This window comes from Babylonia areolata, chromosome 1 (assembly GCF_041734735.1).
Source record: "Babylonia areolata isolate BAREFJ2019XMU chromosome 1, ASM4173473v1, whole genome shotgun sequence".
NCBI classification, from domain to species: Eukaryota; Metazoa; Mollusca; class Gastropoda; order Neogastropoda; family Buccinidae; genus Babylonia; species Babylonia areolata.
Window position 1 is genome coordinate 57198280 of NC_134876.1, and position 22940 is coordinate 57221219.

Here is a 22940-nt window from a genome sequence, read left to right on the forward strand (position 1 = left end):
TACTCCCATCAATTCATTCACAACACATACATACAGAAAGAGACAGAGACAACACAGAGACTGAGAGAGGAAGAGAACAGGTCACAGTGCACCTACCCCTTTAACTCACTGCCTCTCACACCCCCAAACACCCCTCACCACCATCCATCCCATACACAAGAAGATCAAGTGAGTGAAGTGGACTAAACCCTGTGCGCTTTACACAGTCATTTGCATAATGGACTACCTAACTGTGCAGAGCCAGGTAATGGCTGCCTTTATATCTGTGTGTGTGTGTGTGTGTGTGTGTGTGTGCATGACTGAAGCCTGACTGAATGTAGAAATGAATGTAAAAGGCCTCAGTCAGCTCTACCCAGGGAGGCAGACTGTTGTGCAAATGACTGTGTTTCTGAAGCGCTTAGTGCTTGGTCTTTGACTGAGGACAGGTGCTATATTAGTATCAATATCATTCAATCAATTGATAACTCAATCAATATCAATCTGTCAACCAGATTTCAATAATGATTATAATATAATGCATAATAACAATCACTAACGCGTGAGCGTTGTCTGGCAGGTGAAATTGCCCTGCTGCTGGACCGGCCGAGGGCGGCCACAGTGGTGGCCAGGGGACCCCTCAAGTGCGTCAAGCTGGACCGTGCCCGCTTTGAGCGTGTGCTGGGGCCCTGCTCCGACATCCTCAAGCGCAACATCGGCCAGTACAACAGCTATGTCTCCCTGTCCGTGTAGAGCACGGCGCCTGTCTGCAGTGTGTTGTAGTAGGGGGTGGTGAGAGGTGGGGGGCAGTGTGTTTGTGTTGTGTGTTGTGTGTGGTGTGGGCTGTGTGGACACACAACCTGGCACCGCACTGCCACAAGACATGGCCTGGACCGAAGTCACTCACCTCAGCAACCCCTGCCCCAAGCTGTCCCTTTAGCAGGCAGAGAGAACGGGGTTCTTTTTAGACCTTAGCCTCCAGGTATGTTTTAGATCATGACTTATTTTTGGACAGCATCATAGTTTAGATTTGTTATGACTGTTTTTATGTATCAGTGAAATCATTACCCATTATTCTTACACTAAAGGGATACCTTGGTATCCAGTTTTTTGGTTTTAACTATTAATTTGTCTGGGTATCTACTCCATTTCATTAGACACTCACATAACCGAATACAATATTCAAATTTTAAGTGTTTATTCTGTTATAATTATGTTAGCGAGCAAAATTGGTTAAATTTTACTTACAACACAGAAACATCTTTTACAGTGACTTGATATTTTAAGCTGTCCTATGTTGACAGTGTTCATGCTCAGAGGAGGCTATTTCCCAAAATATTTCTAATTAGCATTTAAAAAGTTTTATTTATCAATTGTTTGGAAGTCATGAGAACAAAGAATGCCATTGGATAATTCGATCACATTCATGACATGTATTCATCAGTTCTTGGTCACCCTGGAAACCAGAAGATTGTGGGTTTTTTTTTGTTTTTTTTAAATTGTTCCAGTTTATGGGAACACGGCAAGATCAAAATATCTGATGTGGCCACTGTGATAGGTAGTGAGGGAGAGATGATGACCTTCTGTGGTGAAGACGGCTCTGTCTTTATCTGCCACTGCTCCAGTCTCGACACTTGTTCACTTGGCAGACGTGTGAACACACAAGCTGCTTAATGTTTACAGTTGAAGTGCTCTAACAGAACCTGAACTCTGATCTTGTGTCAAAACCACACATTTCATATGTTCAGTAGATCGGTTTCAACCTGTTTCATCAAACTGTATGTAAGCTTTCTTAGTTCATGAATTGGGTCCTCCAACCAATGAGGGCCTGCTTTAAGGCTGACAGCCCATGTTGTGAAGGTGTAAAAGTATCAAGCTTTCTAAAGCAGGAACAAAGTATGTGAAAGATTGCCACAGTATTGTTGTGGATACACATAGAACTAGACAGGGCCACTAGTGGCTGAGAAAACTCTGCCAGAGATGTTTTGCTGGAGCCATTATCATCACCACTAAGAAACAGTGGCCTTGTACTAATATCTCATTTTGGAACTGATAAACAGAATAAACTTCAGATTTTTATTGTCATCAAGTATACTGATAAGGAAAATCAGATTCCGTTCCTGAAAGGCACCATCTAGTGTTAGCTGTTCACATTTGGAAACCCAACTGACAGGCAGGCAGTTAGCCTTTAGAAATGTGGTGATCCAACAAATGGTACATTCAGCTCATTTGTGGGAAACGTCAGTCAGTCAGTCGGTCGTTTATAGACCTGGGTTGCAGAGTTTCTGCATCATGTGTACAGACGCATCATTTGTTTCTGCAGTGACATTTAGAAAGACTTCATTGATTATCCTTACAGGTTGTTCCGTTCTCCCCCTTTCTCCTGAACTAACCAGCATGTCTGTTCTGGAATTCACTAATGTGAATAGCCATCCTGAATACCAAACCCCCCAAAAGGCTGGGTTTAGCACAAGGCAAGACTTACCACGACTGCCTGGTTGTGGGGTCTCTTTAAGACTGATGATCACATGCTGATATAAATGCTAAATTTCATCTGAGGGGGAAAAAAAAGGGGAAAAAGAAGAAGAAAAAAAGGCACTTGTACTGAGGGAGGGTAGCTGATAGTGGAGAGGGGTGGAGTGAGGTACAAAGTTGCTCTGACTGCCTTCATGAAGCATGCTGCTGTTTTGTGGTGTCCATGCCACTGTGGACACAATCATAGCAATAGTCGCATCTTTCTTGTGTTGATGTGCTGTGTGTGGGTGTGAGGGTGTGTGTGTGTGCCATTGCTGTTCATTGTGCGGTGTGTACATAAACTCTCTTCCATAGCCTTCCTCTTCATCTGTTTTGCTCAACGTCTGTGTGTGTTTGTGTGGACTTCTGTTCCATAAAACCGTATTTGTTTGTTTGTTTTGTGGTTAATGAGTTAGGAGTGGAATTTAAATCTTTGCTTCTTGTGTTCTTTCTTTATCTCATGTAGATATATTTATCTGGGTGTCACTGAACAATAACCATTTGAGTAAAGAAATTGATGTTTGTGACACTTGTTACATCAGGTGCGTGATCATGTTACTGTATAGTGATGCTAACTATTGCCTACTGGTGTGGTGAACTGCTTTGTGTAGAAAGGTCTGTTTTGTGATCCTTTTGTCTGTTGATTTGTATTCAATATCTGTACACTATTTTCATCAGGAAAGCAAAGAACATTTTTCTCTCAGACCCTGAAAATGTTTTGACAGCAGTGATGCCACAAACGATACAACAATGTTATTACTTGTGTTGTGTTGCCTTCAGTTCTCTCTCAGTTTTGGAAGGGGTTTATGCTGAAATGTGCAAGTGCAAGGGGGTTGGTCTTTGTGCGTCTGCTTGACATTGTCGAAGTCGGAAGATGCTGGAACTTTGGGCAGGTGAACAGTGTAGAGAGAGTGAGTTGTTTAGTGGTTGGTGAGAGGCTACTGCTTCTTGATGCTGTTTCCACATACGGAGCACAGAGCAAGGACAAGACATGGGCCTTGTTTTCTGCTTTGTGTATCAAGTTGCTTGAAAATCTGTCAGCAGTATTGATCTTCTCTCTTTGTGTATTCCTCTGTTCCTCAGTTGTGTAGTGTATAAAGCTGATTGGAATTCTCAATCATGTACTCTGCATGTGTATTCATGATTTTTTCTATTCATGACTTGGGACTACTACTTTCAATGTGACCGTATCTAATTTCTCAGTTGAGACTTCTGACTGTACCTGGTGATGGGATGTACCTCTGATACTTATTGAAACACACTTCCTCTTAACCACTACACTGGGATAACGTTTAGTGTCTTTACTGTTTTGTTTGCATTTTATTTTGGCATCATTTTGTGTGTGTGTGTGACTTCGGAAACTCGCCCCCCACCCCTTCTATATATTGATTAATTAATCTTTTAATCATACTTTTCCTGTCCCTGATTTTGCTTTGTCCATAATTATTACTCCCTTTGATCTTCGTCAACTGCACTGCATGACTGGTTGTTGGATTTCACAGACACGAAACCAACACCAGGTTTGAAGCGGCAGTGACACATGTTTGTTGTGAACCAGAGAACTAACAGCCACAAGCAGTGTGTGGTGTTAGCAGTTCAAACGACCGTAGAATGCACTGTGACTTTAGAGCAAGGGGCTCAGGCTGGGTTGCATGAGCAATCTTAGCAGTGCAAAGTTTGCTTTCCATTCATAATCATCCCAAGTCAATGGATTTAGTGTTCACTGGGGAAAATTCTTAGCATGAAGCAAACTTAGTGCTGCTAAGATTTCTCATGCAATCAACCCCCAGTCCACTCTATCCAGGACAGTGAGAGATGTGTGTGGACTCTGTCAGTGATGAGTGTTTGCCCATTTCTCCTTCATCTTTAAAATCTGTACAGATCCAGGGCTGGGTCGTATGAGCAATGATTGCAGTGCTGAGTTCACTTAGCATTAAGAATGTTCCCAACTCTGAGCTAACTCCATAGACTTAGGAACATTCCTAACACAAAGCAAACTCTTTGTGACATACACTGTACTTTGTCAAACTGATGCAAACTAGGCCTGTCAGTTTGCTCTGTTTGGTCAAATTAATGGCAGTGCAGTCAGCCCTGCCAAATCAAACTTATTGCGACAAAAAGTATTGCCTGTACCACTCAGCCCAGATCCACAGAAGTATATACTCCCAACACTTCTGTGTCATCTTTCTTAGTTCTTTCTTTGGAAAGACTAATGAAAGGGTCAGATATTTCTAAACACACCAGGCTGTCTTTGTTGTTCCTTTGACATTTTCTTCCCTGCCCTTTTTCAGTTTCAGGTTTTGTGTGTTTAGTCTTTGATAGATTGAGAATTTTGGTCACTCGTGTGATTGATGTGTGTACCCCGGTTCTGGTTTCAAACACATAGGTGGACGAGGGTTTAAGCCTTAGGGGAAATGGGTTGATGGTGGTGGTACTGCAAAGTGTTGTGATAGTGATTGATGAAAGGAATCATGCAGAGCACCATCATCCACATTCATTGTCAGGAGACCGAGGCTGGAAACACTTCCCCACCCACAGCTGCTATCATTCTCTTTCACTAGTGGAGAGTGTCTCTGAAAGCTTGTCAGTCCCTGATCTCTGGATGTCTCTGTAAGGTTGTGTTCAACAGTTCAAGTCTTGCCAAAGTTTGTGTGATTTTTTGTTCATGTGCATGGAATTGTTTGACAGGTTTTTTGTTTTGTTTTGTTGTTGCTAGATGCTTGTGACTGACCGTCCCATGGTCAGGTTTTCCTGACAGTACCTGGTGTTCAGGTTCTTTTTGTCATGACAGGTTTCAGGAAGGAACAAGTGGATACATGACACAAGTCAGTGTTTGCACTTGAGGACTGTAGAGCGTAGTTTCACTGAAGAGAAGGGTCACTGGTCCGCAGTGAGTTCTTTTCCTTGTGGTGGTCCTTGGCATGGAGTGGTGTGTTGTTCCATTGTAGTAGACATAAGATGCACAGTCACAAGTAACAGGTATTATTAACAAAATTTGATATATATAATCCATGCATCATGTTTTTTTGCTCTGGATTTGGGGAAACGGTAGTGACCAGTTGCTGGAGATCTTGAAATTATGTTGAAAGCCACATTGATGTAACCCTAAACCAGAATTTCTTTTGGACTCTGAAGGATGACAGGATGGGCCATTGGGTAAGAGAAGAGAAGGGAGATAATTCAATCGCCCCATGAAAGATGAGCGATGTGATAAGAGAAGGGAGATGATGTAAACATTTCCCCAACACCTAAACTGACTGAAAAGTGAAATCCACTTTGTCTATTAAGACCTGTTGCAAAACTGCTTAGGTTGTTATGGGTAACTGACAGATTCTCAAATCATGTTGACACCCGAGAGAAGATTCATGCTGTTTTCTGACTCTTAATTTCCAAGATATGTGGTCTTTTCAAAGTATTATACTGGGAAACCAAAAAGCTGGAAGATAGTCTACATGCAAGTTATGTTTGACCATATACAGTGAGCTGAAACTGATAAGTTTATGTAAAAAAAAAATGTAGCTGGAGATGTTTTACAGTGTGGAAGCCTGGGTACGGAATGTTAAGTTTACTTTTCTGTCTTTCTTTCCCCAGGAGCTTTCTTTTGATAGATTTGCCATCTGTTCATGTTAAAGTGAGAATTTAGTTTGTACAGAAACCCAAACTTGCATGGAGGGGTAAGACTTTGAGGACTGTACGTATTAATTTGTTGTGCAACAAAGGCTTTTTTGACTTGCATTGTATGCTTTCATTTGTGTTTCCTACCTGTTCAAGACAACACGTTTGGATTATTTACCTCTCAGGCATACTCAACAATCATGGAATTCATAAATCATCTTTGTTTTCGGGCTGTTACTTGTTACAACTTCTGGGAATAAAGTTTGATTTTCCACGGCAGTTTGTTTCTGTGCAGTATGTAGTTGGTTAAAAAGTAACAATATTTACAATGTTTAAAAGTTTGATAATGAGGTGCCACATCAATGGATATTAAATTATCTCAAATGCCTACTTTATGCTCGTTTTTCATTGTGTTCACTGGCTGAGTATTTTCTGAAAACGCAAGAAACCGGTATGCTTGGGCAGTGTGACAGTTGTACACGAATCTTTTTCCCCCCACAGGTGTTTTCATGTAACTGTATTCGTCTGACACATACATATTTTAAATGATCCCATTTTTGTGACATGCTAATGGTCTAATGCATATATATGTTGAATGATTTAGTATTACATGACATGCTAAAAGTCTAACATTTCATAAATTATTTCATATTACTTGACATGCCAACAGTCTTCAAACTTGAAACACAGACCATTTTGTTTACTGTCACCTTGCATTCAAGGCAGCCATACCCTACATTTTCAGTGAATTCTGGACATGTTTGTGTTTCCATATCCCACTTCATGCAATACAGATTATGTTATGTATAACATGTGCATTTGTTTTTCTTCATGCTTATACATATGATAAAGGCACTGGCAGGTCTACTTGATGTTGACCTTGAAAACTGGGAAAAAACATCTCCACCCTCAATCCAAATGCCACGAGGAATTGCAGCATAGACTTCACAGAGCCTTTGGACTTAACATTCAGTCACAGTTTCAAGGTGTACAAGGGTGCAGACTGATCCATATATGCTACACCACAAGGCAGATACCTGGCTTTTGCACAGACCTTGAATGCTAATCAGGCCTTGAGAGCCCACCCTAGGTTTGTGAGAGCAATAACATGGAATGGAATAAAATAACATATAAGTAAATACTTTAAAATGAAAGATACCTATAAGGCAAATGACTGAAATAAAGAATAAGTAAAGAATCACAACATGGACCTCAAATGACAGCCCCTCAGGACTGAAGTCCAATACCTGAATTGCTTGGCTGGTGCTCCTGTCAGTTGGTGGTCAAATGGCGATTCCAAGGAGTGCTGCTTTAAAACTGCTGATCACAGCAATCAGGAGAGCTGCATTAAAACTTCTCATAGCAGTCTGCATGAACGGTACCCGTGGGTGTCATCCAACATTCCAAAACTGGTAACAAAGCCCATCCAGCAACTCATTTTGTTAGACATTTTTCTGCAAATGTTTCTCACAAATACACAAATAAATGAAGAATAACAAAAATGCCGTTCATACCCTGAGAGAAGATTCTCTTAATGCATAAATTTATACAAAACATGTCCAGTAATGGTCAGAAATGCATGATTGTTTTAAGAGTTCAAAGACACAGTACAGCCAGTAACTGCAATTACCACTTGAAACAGGCAAAATTTCAACAATGATCAGCTAGAACTAGCTATTCATCACACCAACTCTCTCCATACCACCATCAGCCAGCCCCTCAAAAAAACAACAACAAAAAACAAAAACAAAACAAAAAAACATTATGCTGCAAGAATGACATTAATACAAAATCATATTAAGAACTTATTTTCCTGAACATTATCATACAGTATATGAATCTGATTCCAGGCAGACAACTGATATGTTTCAAGGAGGTGTCAAAGTGTGTGGACTGATCGATGTATGCTTCACCTCTGCTTTGAAAAAGAAAAAGAAAAAAAGGATGCCTGACCAATGCATAAACCCACCATGCTGGTCAGGCCTTGAGAGCCTACCCTAGGTTTGTATAAAACATTTACATAAGATCAAATACAATAAATACATGAAAACTCATGTAGAATGAAAGGTATGCAGATGGCAAATGATTATTGAATAAACAACCACATGAAGAATACACAGTAACCCCAATGACTTCACAGTTGTTTAGCTGTGTTCTCCCCAGAGTGATCTGCTGCCAGCTAAGAATCAAACTGTTATACACATGCACTTTGCAAACCCTTGAAAATGTGCAGATGGTTACACACATGAATGAAATAGCCATATTAACATGAAAACTGTTTCATACAAATGGTGACAAACATGTATAAAATGACTATTTTAACATGAAAACTGTTTTGTTGATGCACAAACCCTAGGCCCTGGCAAGATGGTTAGTAATCTGTCTCATCTGGATTGAGGTTCTGTGTTCATAGGCTGTTCCTCACACATTCACTCATAAACATGAATGAGTGGGATTTTACATGCCTGACAATATTTACCTTGCAATAAAGGCAGCCATACTCAAGTTATAGTTTCCAAAGCCCATCAAATGCTGACATGTATCTTTTAGGTGCAGATTCTTCTGCATGCATTTTCACATAAAGGGTTCAGGCACTAGCAGGTCTGCTCTTGTGTCAATGGGGGAGACTGGAAAAATCTCAGTCCTTAACCCACCAGGCTCAAACCCAACGCTTTAATCACAGGTGTTGTGCCTGTCTGCATTGTTTCTTCAACAGCAGGTAGGTAACTCATACACAGAACCCCCACACTTAGATGGACATTATCTAGTTAAGTACAGACACATTGTAAAGTAACTCAGCTATTCTCTGAACTGGTGTGGACCCACTGTCATAATATTCATCCATCACAACAATACTACCTGGACCTGGCAATTTCTAATTCACTCACAACATTCCTGACATTGTCTATGAGCTGTGCATTGTCTCAAGATAGATGAACAGAACTCATGACATCTTGAAAGACTTGCTATGTCTCAGAATTCATGCACAGAACTTGTGACATTTTGAAATCCCTGCAATATCTCATAATTCATGCACACTACTCATTCTCTATAAATGTGCAGTGTCTCATTATACAAGCACACCATTTCTAACTAGCATCATTATACATACAAAAAAAAGAAGAGCCTGAAAAAAACATTTCCAAACTGTACCATTTCAAAAACTGTTGGAAAACTCCGGCAAAGCTACATCACTAACCACCAGATGTTGGTTCCTGGTTCCTGAGTATGTTCAGCCAGGTAAACTGGTGCAGAGAGAAAAAAACCACACGAAAGGGAGATAATGCTATAATCTGTCACATTTCAAAAGGAAAAGACAGTTGGGTCCATCTCCGAGGGGAGGTAACTGATATATTGACACTGTCCCTGAATGGGCAGGCCTGAGAATGAGCGACACCCTAAAGGAGAGAGAGAAGAGGAACAGGAAGAAGTAGTGGTGCCCCTACAAACATGACACTATATACAGGACAAACAAATTTACATTGACTCACTTTCTGTCACAACAGATTTCTCGTGTGTGAAATCAGGGCTGCTTTCCTAGAGGAGAATGTGTTGCTTCAGTGCAGTACCACCAATATTTTAAAGATTTTTTTTTGTCTGCAAAAAAGTGCAAGTGCATTTTACTAGGTGGATTTCAATTTTATTTATTTATCCATCTATTTATTAACCTTTTATTCATTGTTTTTATTTACAGAGTCTAGCCAGGGAAAACCCTTTCGTTGCCGTGGGTTCTATTACATGTGGAAAGTTCATGCTGCGTACAGGATATCCATTTATCATCTCATATGAATGACCAGCACGCAAACCACCACACGAGGTCTGGTGGAGTGTGGGGAAGTAAAAAATCCAGGTCCGTATAAGGGTCTGAAACCCCTGGACACCAGCCTGATTGTCAGACACATTCCACCCAAGAAGTGCCAAAAAGCCACAGATGGTTTCTACAAGAGAGTTTTAAATGCCTGTCATGAGAAACAAACAAAACAACAAACAGCCCCCCCCCCACCCCACCCTCAAAAAAAAAGAAAAAAGAACAACAACAACAAAAAACAACAACAACAAAACAAAACACCCAACAACAACCAACAACAAAACAAAAAACTAAACACAAAAATAACCAATATAACAAAAACCCCACCCTAATTGCAATATCAATCAAGTTCAAAACACACTGAAGGTTTCTGGAATGGTTTGCTTTGTGACAAGATGTTACACTGTTCCTTGCCAAATTTCCTGTATTTCCTCTTTTTTTGTTGTTGTTTTGCTCACATTAAAAAAAATATCTTAATTAGCCATCTGGAAAAAAAAAGAATTGTCAATTATTTATTTCATGTTATTCTTGCCCATCAATCCATTGCTTGTTCCATTTATTTCATATTTTTCCCCTCAATATATATATATATATATATATATATATATATATATATATATATATATATATATATATACACACACACATATATATATATATATATTATATATATATATATATATATATATTATACTTTTTTCCCCTTTGGTCCTGAATCATCAATGGCAATTTTCTTTGTTGCTTCCTCTTACTGCTGACAAGCTATTTTGATATATCTAAATAAGCATTTCTGGCAACAAATGATCTTTTTTCATAAAAAAAAATAAAGAGTTACATCAATACAACTGATTAATTTTCCATACAACAGCTAGGTTTTATCTTGCCATTATTCCTGCAAAATCCCAATAATATGCAATGTAGAACAGTCACAAGAGAAAATCTGATAACAGTATATCCCATGCTCAATGCTTTCTGACATATAATAATCTTGTGAAAATGAGCGACCTTGCTCTTGTTTTGTGCTTCAAAGATATGAAAAAAAACAACTGATTTTTCTCCATGGTGTTTATCATTATGATTAATCTTTTCTGAATTATGATTATGGAATACTGAAATGTATGATAGAAGCATAGTCAATATGACATTTTTTTCTGGAAGCAGTTTTCACCATATCAATTTGTCTAGTTGCAGTTCAGACATGAGTATATGGATTTAATATAAATAATGGATTTAATATAAATATTCTGCACATACTGCATTATAATGGAACTATTTCTTTAAAGATAGTCACCAGACATGTCCACAATGTGATTTTTGTTTTTGTTTTTTTTTTTGATTGCCTGTCTGTTTCAGTTCATATATAGATGTTTGTAATCTTAGTTCAGTATGACTAATCCTCTGCATTTTGAATTTTAAAAAGAACTGGCCATAATGCTGTCAGATCCAATATTCATCCTTATTTTCATAAGTAGGAAAGAAGATCAATTCAACAACTGATGACAATTTCTTAATGATATGAAAACATTGCCTTCAGTCTCATGCCAGTTTTCTTACAGTTTTTAATTTAAACATCTTCCTTGTTCTTTCCATTCATTCAGGAGAGGTAGTTTTGTTTATTTATTATTCTTTCATTTCTTTGTAATGTCATGCTTTTCATTTTCTCCATCCACACACTATCACTGACTGACTCAATTATGGCTCATTTAACATATCATTCATTCATTTTTACGCAATGTGTCATTTCCAGTTTTAGTGTCTTACATTCAAGGAAATTTTAACAGAACTTCTGAGCATAGTTGATATCACCACTGGTAGATAAAAACCTCTGAAAAGTTTTTGATTCATTCGAGGGTTATTGTACAAAAAACCAAGGTGCCTTATTTTGACGAGTATCAGTTCATGTTCATTGTATGGATCATTTTGCATTGTTTTTTTAGCTTAAATTTTGATTTGAATGGTGGTTAAAACGCTACATGTCATTTCTCACCCATGCCTGCACTGCAAAGTGCAAGAACACTTTTGTTTAAAATAGGTCCCAGAGTTTAGGATACTGGAACAGGAAATTACCTCATGCTTTTCATTGACATATTATCAAACCCCATCAGTGACTAAACTCACTGACGGACTCACTGAGAAAAAGGGTATAAAGGACAGTTGCTGTCTTTTGTCTGTTCATTCATTTCTTTGCAATTTGTTTATTTGTTGTTGAATTTCTAAAAAAAAAAAAAAAAAAAAAAAAGTAATGTCACGCTGCTCAATTTCTCCATCCACACTCTCACCAGCTAAGCGATCAATGACCAGGCTCACTTGGCGGAGGGCAGAAAGGACATGATGAGGGCAGCAAAGGCCAGGGCCAGCAGGACGTTGACCAGCCAGTACAGGGAAGACGTGGAGGACCCAGCTCCCCTCATGTGGCCCGTGGTCCTGTAGTGCTTCACCACCCCCGACAGGTCGTTCTGCACACTGGGCACGAACCCCAGGTCCCTCCGCGCCTTCTCCGTGCTGAAGTAGTGGGTCACCCCTGTCTTGTACACCTGGAGGAAAGGGGCAGAATGGTTAAGATGCACAGCTGCCAATACAAAGTCCGTGAGGTTCTGGGTTCGAATCCTGTTCTCCTCAGTCGACCCTTCTCCAAAGTTTGACTGGAAAATCGAACTGAGCGTCTGGTCATTCGGATGAGATGATAAAACGAGGTCCCGTGTGCAGCACGTACTTAATGAACTGAAAAAGAACCCATGGCAATGACAGTCTTGCTCACTGAATGTTTCATGGAAAGTATAAAAACGAAGTGGAGATCCTTGAGAGAAACTCTCTCCTTGGCAATCACTGCTTGCCACACACACAGCGCATACAAACCACGGCTACCACCACTTACACCAACTGCCTAGGAATAAAGGGAAAAGTGAGCACAAATATGTGGTTTATCGCAACATTAAATAAAACACATTTTCAAACACTGATACGCTTGCGGAGTTGATAACACAGAAAGCCTGGAAGGGGAAGCAAACCGTGGCGGTTACCAATACGTACAGACACTAGTTGTTCCCCATGCATTGCTTGTATGCTTGTCGACCACCTGTGTTCTGCTGAACAGTATTACATTGTGTGTGCTGACGCTGGACACGTTTAGAGAGCAAAGAAACAGACAAAAGACGGGCAGTCTGTGAGCCAGCATGACGTAAAAGGTGCTGAGAACATTCTGTTTCTCCCTTAACTCTCCTTCCTTAACCAGATTTGTTTTTGATTTCTCTCAAAGTGAGAGAAAGCGTGAATTGCGAGAAAGCGATGACTGCTAGCAGGGACCATACTACCATCACTACCACTCCAGATATTTGCAAAGAAGACCAGCGTGAGTTGTAGATCAAGAACAATCTGGGTTGTAACAGAACACAGCAGACAAAAGAACAGTCAAGACCAGGAAAATCCTTCTTTTCGCAACACGACCAACATCACGACTCGATCCTGGTTGACGCATGCTGGGTATTTTCGTGTCTCCATAGCCCACCGAACACTGACATGGGTTACAGGATTTTGAACGCGCGTATCTGATCTTCTGCAAGCCTTATCACTGAGCTAAAAAATAACTATTTTTTAATCAGCGCGGGCGAAAAGACACGAAGGGGTTTCAGGCACTGGCAGGTCTGCACATGTGTTGACCTGGAAACGATACCAAACCATGACAGTTTCACACAAATAAATCCACGAGGCGACACAAAACAGGACTCCAAAAAACTCCAAACTGACTGCAAGGAAATACAGGGGCCACCCAGACAGCTCTCCAAAGGGAACTGACAGTTCACGGTCTCATCTCCATTAACTCCACGTACCTGCCCAAACCATCTGACAGCAGGCTGAGCTCCAGGACAAACAACGACCTGCACGACACGGTACAGGCAGATGACGTTCTTCCCGAGGACCATACCAGAATGGAACAAGTTGCCTCACCCGGGAGGTTGTGACGGGCTGAGTCACTGGACTGCTTCAAGTCCAGGCTGGCCTCCCATCTCTAGAACCTGGAACAACCCCCTCCCTCCCCATCACCCCCAACCCTCCCCCTTACCCTCCTCCTGACCACCGTTCCCCACAATCCCCCCCTCTCCCCCTCCTGCCACCCCTCCCAGTTACTTTTCTACTCCTGTCCCCCCCCACCCCCCCCTTCCACGGCTGCTGCAGAGGCTTGGCATCATGTCGGTGCACGCTGAACGTGCACTGGGTGGCCAGGCCACCAAACAATTTTTTATTTTTATTTTTTAAATCAATCCTCACAACAGCGCAACCTTCGGCAATCTCCCCAAACTACGACAGAATCATCAGTAAAATGATGTTGGCGGAAAAAAAGAAGGGACGTCATTTCATTCTGCACGAGCAACGCGTGTTATTTTCTGTGGGCTTCACACGACAGTCAGGGCCAGCAACTAGGTCGGAAGGCCCAGTTCAGTTCTGCCGGTTACAAACAATGGATTAAAAAAAAAAAAAAAAAATTTTTTTTTTTTTTACTTCGGCATTCCGACCTTTGTTCCACTGTGTGCAAACAATGGATTTAATACATCATTAGTATTATCATTGATTAATTAACAATTAATGTTCTGGTGGTGTCACTGTATTTTCCTGGGATACTTGTTCCCGTCAACAATTAATGTTTTTTTACATTGAAGTGTGTGTCAACACCGGAATGCAGCCTATATGCTTCCGTTGTACAGAAGTTGCACTTTGTACAGTCACATACAGTCCCCCCCCCCCCCCCCCCCCCCACACACACACATACACACACACACACTCTCTCTCTCTCTTTTACGACAGACATTAGTTGAACATTCACATCCATTATATCTCACTCTGGGTGTTTCTGGTGATGCCGAGACTCAGGAGGTTGAGAAGAGGGATGGGAGATAGGGGGGGTGGGGGGAATGAGCGGTTGGAAAGTGGGGAGGGGTGAAGGTGGGGGTGAGGGTGGGGGTGGGGGGGGGGGGTGGGGGGTGTAGGGATGATATTTGTGCAGTCAACCGCTGTCCCGTTTATTTCTGGTAATCTTAAAATAAGCTCAGGCGGTGCTTACAACGCTGCTGTGCCGTGTGTAGGTGGAGAGGGTGGGGGTGAGGGCACGCGGGGAGGGGGGATTTGCGGGGATTGGGGTGGGGTGGGGCGGGGCGGGGCGGGGCGGGGGCGGGCCGGGGAGGGAGGGGGGGGGGGCGTTGTGTCGAGGGTCGGAGAGAGAGGGTGGGTTCATGTTTTATGTGTTATGGATTCATCTGCAGAGCGTGGCCATAAAAGGAGAGGAGGCATGAGTGAATAACAGAAAAGTGGGACAGAAACACACACACACACACACACACACACACACACACACACACACACACACAGACACTCACACATAATACACATACACACAGACACACACAGAGGCACAGACAGACACACATACAAAGACACACACAGACACAGATACATATGCACACACACACACACAAAGCTTTCAGTGCATACAAAGAAACAGACACAAACACGCACAAGAACATAATTATTCTACAAATGGTGGAACACACACACACACACAGCACACACACACACACAGCACACACACACACACACACACACACACACACACACACAGGAACTGAACAAGCAAGAAGGGAAAATGACCATTATGTGAAATACTTTTTCGTTCCATCACTAGAATGTATGTCAGTCGGGACATGAAACAAAAACTTCCCTCTTCCTCCTCTTCTTCGCTCCACACAAACCTGTGTCATTTTCTCTGCCCCCCCATCCCCCTCTTCATTCATTATCGTAACAATCATCAGCACTACATCATCGTCATTATTTTCGTCATCGTCATCGTACTCCTCAAAATCTTCTCCATCATCATCTTTATTAACATCACCGTGTCATATCATCAAAATCATTAATCATCTTCATCATTATCAACACCACCACCATGTCACTGTCATCACAATGTCATCACCATCACTGTCCTCATCTTTGTCAACACCATGTCATCGTCATCAACATCAACACCACTGTATCGTCGTCGTCATCATCTGTATCTTTATCAACACCACCACATCATCATCATCATCAACCCCATCGTATCATCGTCGTCATGGTCATCATCACCATTATCAACAAACACCACCACATCATCATCATCATCATCGTTATCAACACCATCGTATCATCGTCGTCATGATCATCATCTTTATCAACACCATCACATCATCATCATCATCGCTATCAACACCATCGTATCATCGTCGTCATCATCATCTTTATCAACACCATCACATCATTATCATCATCGTTATCAACACCATCGTATCATCGTCGTCATGGTCATCATCACCATTATCAACAAACACTACCGTATCATCGTCGTCGTCACCATCATCAGACTGACCTCAGTTCTGGTGAGCAGAGGCTGGAAGTTGTACACCTTGCCCACGACACTGTGCACCACTTCTGTCAGAAAGGCTGCAAGACGATACAGTAAGCATTTATTTACAATAAAACAATAACTCAAAAAAATTATAAAAGACCAAACAGGTGATAATGAAAAAGACATGAAAACATCAATTTTTAACCAAGGAAATGTAGCAGAAAATAAATTACACACACACACACACACACACACACACACACACACACACACACACACACACAACAAAACAAACAAAAACAGCAAATACCATCCATCGACGTGAAAAATACACAAACACACAATGGAAACCAACGATAGGCCCTACTAAAAACTGCTAACATGCGCCAACACTCTCAGGAGAGCCATTAATTTCATGAAGCGACATTTATACCTACTATTGCAACTGAACGATGTGTGGAATTTCATAACACTTGAAGGTCTGCCGAAAACTTGTCAGATATTTACTTCGATAATCGTTAGAAAAAACAACAAAAAAAAACACAAAAAAAAACCACACCAAGAAAAAGGAAAATTAGAGACACTTATAAAACCGAACAACAACAACAACAAAACTCCAATAACAACCACCCTCATACAAGATCTCCAGTGAAATACTTCAAACATACTGTTTCATTATACGGAATACATAATAGTTCTCTTCCTCTGTACCGTCGGTGACTTCATGTTCTAGAACACATAAAAACAGTATGTTTTGACAATATCTTTAATGATGATGATGATAACAACAACACTAATAATAATAATAATAACAGCGTACATTGGCATCGCACCCTTTCTCTCGAAGAGCACAGGGCACCTTACATGAAAGAAAAAAAAAGTTACAAATTCCATGAACCACTGATGACCACTCACCCCCTCTCTCTCTCGCAAACTCTTTCCCCCTTCCTCCCTCTCTCTGATTCCTCAAACACACAAAGTGAGTAGGCAGGCATGAAAATGCCGGAACAAAAAACCCAGAAACAAAAACAGCTAAAACTATTGACCAGTTCAAGAATCTTCTAGACAATGAAAATCCGTGAGGCTACGATGATCAACATCAGCCCCTAACCTGAACCTGAACCTGAAATCATTAATAAAACCATTCGATTTTGATGAATGAACATTTAAAAAAATTTCATACGCATGTACGCAACCCTAAACTATTTCTATATTAAGAAGGGGCGTTGAAAAGCCAAAAAGGCTTAAAAAAAAAAGTCCCAAATTCTGTACCTGTATCCGTACCAGAAAACGAATGTCCTTGTCCACTTTCACTTACACTCTGGAACTGAATTTTCACCCACAAGGCTTTTTCTGGAGAGCATGACGTAGTGTCTTATCCTTGACGTATTATCTAGAACTATCGTCTTTACCTACATTTACTGGCGTCACCATCGGTGCTTATACCGCAGATGAAGAGACTGTCCATTTGGAGAACACGATAGTAGCCAAACACTTCAACGAAGGAGATGATTATACTACTACTACTACTATTACTACTTTACTTCCATACCAAAGTAGAACACGAGTGTCAGGGGCAGATTTATCTTGGGGTATGTGTAGCCAAGACCTTCGATCTGCAAAGACACACACACACACACACACACACACACACACACACACACACATCTCGTGTCCAATTTCACTCAAAACAAAAAAACAACATTAAGATAAAGGAAGAAGAACACACACACACACACACACACACACACACACACACACACACACACACACACTACTTACTATTTTGATTGGTCACCTCTTTGGTGTCTCGTACAAGACTGAATGCTTTCAAGACAAAGTTTAGCAAACACATAAACTGTGTATGTGGTAAACAGATCACACGAAACTGACCATATATTGTTTCAATGTCAAAGGATTGTTAAGGTACTTCCAAAGTCATGCAAAGGCAGACAATTTTCCGAACAAAACATGAAAGAAATAATGTCCAACCAATTACTGTTGTTCGAAATTGCTGAATCCCTGTTACATAGTCCAATAGGAGTGTTTCTATGACGCGACCCTCCGATATTTAATTCTGTCTTTATTTTCGTTTATGCTGTTAATTGCTGTTTCACAGATATTTAGGAATTGTTGCTTCAGTTGTTCTAGTTTATCATAACCCTGTATATCCCCCTTTAAGTACCACCACCCCCACCACATCTCATCTTCTTCACACAAACACACGCATGCATGACACGTCTAATAATTCAACTAAAAGAGAAAAGACGTTAAATTAATGGAAGAACACACACACACACACACACACACACACACACACACACACACACACACACACACACACACACATGTATAAAGACTCGGGGTCTATAAAACAAAGGAAATCAACAGCGCTGTCAACAATAGTTCCTAACACACATCCCCCTACGCCCCCCCCCCCCCCCCCCCCCCGCTCCCCCCCAATCTTTCCCCCCGCCAGTCCGCGCCCCCTTATCGTCTGTGAGCAGGTCGTTTTGTTGCCCCCCCCCCTCTCTCTCTCTCTCTCTCTCTCTCTCTCTATATATCTATTTGTCAGTGCCAGTCGTGGTGGCATGCTTTCTTCCTTTCTCTCTCCCCATTTCTGTTCCCCCCATGGTGTGGAATGGAAGCCAGGCCTCAGATTCCATCAGCATCCCCGTGGATGCTGACTGTGACTTGGCTGGCATCCGTCTCCTGCCTTCCTCCACCCCCCCCCCCCCAGGCCCCCCAATCCCCCAACAGCCTCAAGTCCCTCCCATGCAGCCCCAACCCCTCCTCCCTCCTCCCTCCATCTCCTTCCAACACACACACACACACACACCCACACACACACACCCATCCTTACCCCCCCCCTACCCTCAGTCTTTTTTTCTTCCTTTTCGCTGATCAAAAGCTGTGATTGTGTGATTGCAGTGCCAAAAAGTTCTACCGAGATTCGGCCACGGTACTGAGGCAATGGCCTTTTGTGTGTGTGTGTGTGTGTGTGTGTGTGTGTGTGTGTGTGTGTGTGTGTGTGTGCGCGCGTGCGTGCGAGCGTGTGTGCCAGTATGTGTGTGTGTGTGTGTGTGTGTGTGTGTGTGTGTGTGTGTGTGTGTGTGTACGTGCGTACGAGCGTGTGTGCCAGTATGTGTGTGTGTGTGTGTCGTGCGTGCGTGCGTGTGTGCCAGTATGTGTGTGTGCTGTTGTGTGTGTGTGTGTGCGTGCATGCGTGCGTGCGTGCGTGCGTGCGTGTGTGTGTGTGTGTGCGTGTGTGCTGTGTGTGTGTGTGTGTGTGTGTGTGTGTGTGTGCGTGTGTGTGTGCATGCGAGCGTGTGTGCCAGTATGTGTGTGTGTGTGTGCGTGTGTGTGCATGCGAGCGTGTGTGCCAGTATGTGTGTGTGTGTGTGTGTGTGTGTGTGTGTGTGTGTGTGTGTGTGTGTGTGTTGTTGTTGTTGTTGTTGTTTTCAGTTTAACGTCTTTCCACTTGAAGTGATATTAGACGGGAAAAAAACACAAACAAAAAAACAACAAACAAACAAAAAAAAACAACAACAAAAAACAAACAAAGAAACAAAACAAAGCAAAAAACAACAACAACAAAAAACAAAACAAAACAAAAAACGTGGGGGTAGGGGCTGTGAGAGGGGGAGGGGTAAAAGTGTGTGTATGTGTGGAGGGTGAATAGGGAGAGACAACGCTAGGAAAAATGGAAACGTTATAAACGCCAACATCAAACAACTATAACATCTATAACAAATGTCCTATAGGACTATGCAGCAAACCTTCTGCAGTAACAAATAATATATTGGAATTGTTAATAACACATTCAAAAGAACTTTTGGTGAAGTCTGGCAAAAACATTTTAGATTCTGACATTCGAATATTACATGGTTGCTAGAAATATGTTCTCCACATATGCATCTGACATCTTTGCTGAACTTCGCTATAAAAGCGTTCAGTTTTATCCTGTTTGATAATGTATGAATCTGCATTAATCTTATTGAATTACTGTAGCCTATGTATTTGACTGATTGATAGTTCCCGGTTGTTGAACATTAATTACACTATGGTTTAAAGCTTTGCCGTTTTCCTGGTATAATTCTCTGACTTTGTTCCACAATGTTTTTTTTTTCTAGTGTTCGATAGCCCTCTTGTACAGACAGAGGCACATAAAGTTCTATGGTTCCCTGTTCGTTTTTTTGCATCTTTTCTTGTAGCCCTGTCAGCCCATTCATTGTAGAGAATACCAAGATGTGAAGGAACCCAGAAAAACGTAATATGTATTCCTTTCAAGCTTAAAAGATGTAAAATGTGGCTGATTTCTAGTATGATTTTAGATTTGTTCTTACAATTTGATGAGTTTAATGCACATAATACAGATTTGGAATCAACGCAAAACAAGACTTGTAGAAGGCAAATTGGAAGATCAAGAATGTGATTTAGAGCCATAAGAACGGCAATAAGTTCAGCAGTGAATATTGAACGATTTTTACCAATATAGTATGATCTTTCCGTTTTCAGTTCTGGTATAAAGAAAGCTGAACCTGCTTGGCCATTGTCTAATAGTGAACCATCTGTGTAGATCTGTAAATGATTAACATCAAAATGTGGTTTATTCATCTCCCAGATGGGGTATGGACTTACGGTCTTCTGTGTGTCTACGTTATCTGAATTAATTTCAGATTTTTCGAACAGGTTTGACACAAACGTGTCAATGGGTGTTAAATAAGATATGTTTTTAGCTCTTTTGGGGAAGTTGTTTTCGGATGTAATTTTTACTTCCTCTGATGTATAATTTTCAGTTGTTGAGCTTCTCAGTACGTATTTAGCACATGCGAGGTTTCGGTATTCATCTAAAGGTAGTACTCCTATTTCTTTGTATGTTCCGAGGGTCGATGCATGGAGAGGTACACCAAGGGCAAGTCTATATGGTTTACAGTCTATGCTTTGAAGTTTCTTTAGCAAATATTTTGGAGCATTGAAAAAGACTTCTTGTCCATGGGATAGTTTGGATCGAATAAGTGATGATGATAAATGTTTCAAAATCGTCGTATCTTGTCCCCAGTATTGTTTACGCACAATTTTGAGTAAGTGGAAAGATTTTCTTACTTTTGTTAATATATATTCAATATGGCTATTCCAAGTTAGTTTTGAAGTAAGTATCAATCCTAAAAACTTAACAGTATCTTTATACTGAATTGTCTCATTTTCAATCTTAAATGTTGGTAACTCTTCTGGGTTTGTACCATTGTTAAAAAGCATAATGTGTGTTTTTTTCTGATGATAATATAAGACCATTATCAGCAATATATCTATTTAATCTATCTATATCTCTTTGGTATATTTTCTTGATATAGTTTAAAGCCCTTTTGGATGTATTCCGTTTCATAGTTACATTCATCCACATACATATATCATCTGCGTATTGCACTAGGATCACATCATTTGATAAGCGTTTGGGTAAGTCGTTCAACAAGATATTAAATAAAACAAGGGCAACAACAAAACCTTGGGGTAATCCCATGTGAAGAATTAGGATTTGAGTACGTATTCCCGACCCGTACCTGTATACTTCTTTCACTCAGGAAATCTTTGATATAATCATAGAGATGTCCTGAAAAGCCAACAGATTTCAGTTTAAAGAGTAACTTTGCATGCCAAACTTGATCATAGGCTTTCTTCACATCAAAAAAAGTTGCAAGAACGTTCTTCCTTCTAGCGAACTGTTGTTTTACATGTGCTGTATGTTTTACCAAATTATCAACTGCAGATCTACCTCTCTGAAAGCCCGCTTTAACTATTGGGATAATCTTATTTTTATGACAATAGTACATCAGCCTTCTCAAAATCATTCTCTCCATTAGTTTACCAGTATGTGATGTTAGTGCAACTGGCCTGTAGCTGCTCTTATCTGTTTTGCATTTTCCTTGTTTATGAACTGGTATCACAATAGACTGTTTCCATTGTGTTGGCATTAAACCATCAATCCAGCACTTTTGAAAAATCTCAAACAATAAAGCAACACAATTTTCTGGTAAATGTCTCAGCATCTCATTTGAGACTGCATCAAGTCCTACAGATGTTTTCTTTTTAGGGAGGGATACTAATGCTTCTTTAACCTCGCTGAGTGAGTGGAGCATTGACGTACTGACTGTTATCAGGACTTGGATCTGTGTAATCACTTTTGCTCTCTTCTTCGGTTCTGTGTTTTCTGTTTTTAAGTGAGGGACCTTCCAATCGCATAGACTCCGAGAACATTTCTACAAATGTTTCTGCCTTCTCTACATTGGACGGGAAATCTTTGTCTTTTATCTTAATAGGACAAGATGGCAAATTTACACCTTCTTTCATTTCATTAATTTTTTTCCATACCTTTTTAGTATTTTTATGATCAGAAATCTCCCCATTACAGAAGGAAGACCAATATTGTCTTTTTGCCTGTGCAATGACCATGTTGCTATGATGATTTGCCTTTTTCTTTTCAATAAGATTCTCTGGTGATTTGTTGTTCAGATAAGTTATAAATTTAGATTTTTTTTTATTATCTACTGCTGCTTCACATGCTGGTGTCCACCAAATATTTCCTGAATGCTTGCTTGATTTAAGTGAATTGTATTTTGGAATTGATATGTCGGCAGCTTGTAAAATGGTGTCAGT

The 22940-nt window shown here is 40.7% G+C and overlaps 2 protein-coding genes across 8 annotated transcripts in view; one reads left to right on the plus strand and one right to left on the minus strand.

Annotated features, from left to right (window-relative positions):
* LOC143284566 (cAMP-dependent protein kinase regulatory subunit) overlaps nt 1-6495 on the plus strand; it is a 142019-nt gene extending 135524 nt beyond the window's left edge. For all 7 annotated transcript variants that reach the window (XM_076591370.1, XM_076591360.1, XM_076591401.1 and 4 more), the window contains exon 10: nt 557-6495. In XM_076591370.1, the coding sequence (XP_076447485.1) occupies nt 557-729 (173 nt within the window). In that variant the 3' untranslated portion in view covers nt 730-6495. The remainder of the gene's footprint in view (nt 1-556) is intronic.
* Nucleotides 6496-12216: 5721 nt separating this feature from the next.
* The window catches only part of LOC143284593 (short-chain dehydrogenase/reductase family 42E member 1-like), a 459710-nt gene continuing 448986 nt past the window's right edge, over nt 12217-22940 (minus strand). The window contains exons 9-11 of the mRNA XM_076591422.1: nt 17839-17902; nt 16308-16381; nt 12217-12447 (exon numbers count right to left, since the gene is read on the minus strand). Coding sequence (XP_076447537.1) covers nt 12217-12447; nt 16308-16381; nt 17839-17902 — 369 coding nt within the window. The remainder of the gene's footprint in view (nt 12448-16307; nt 16382-17838; nt 17903-22940) is intronic.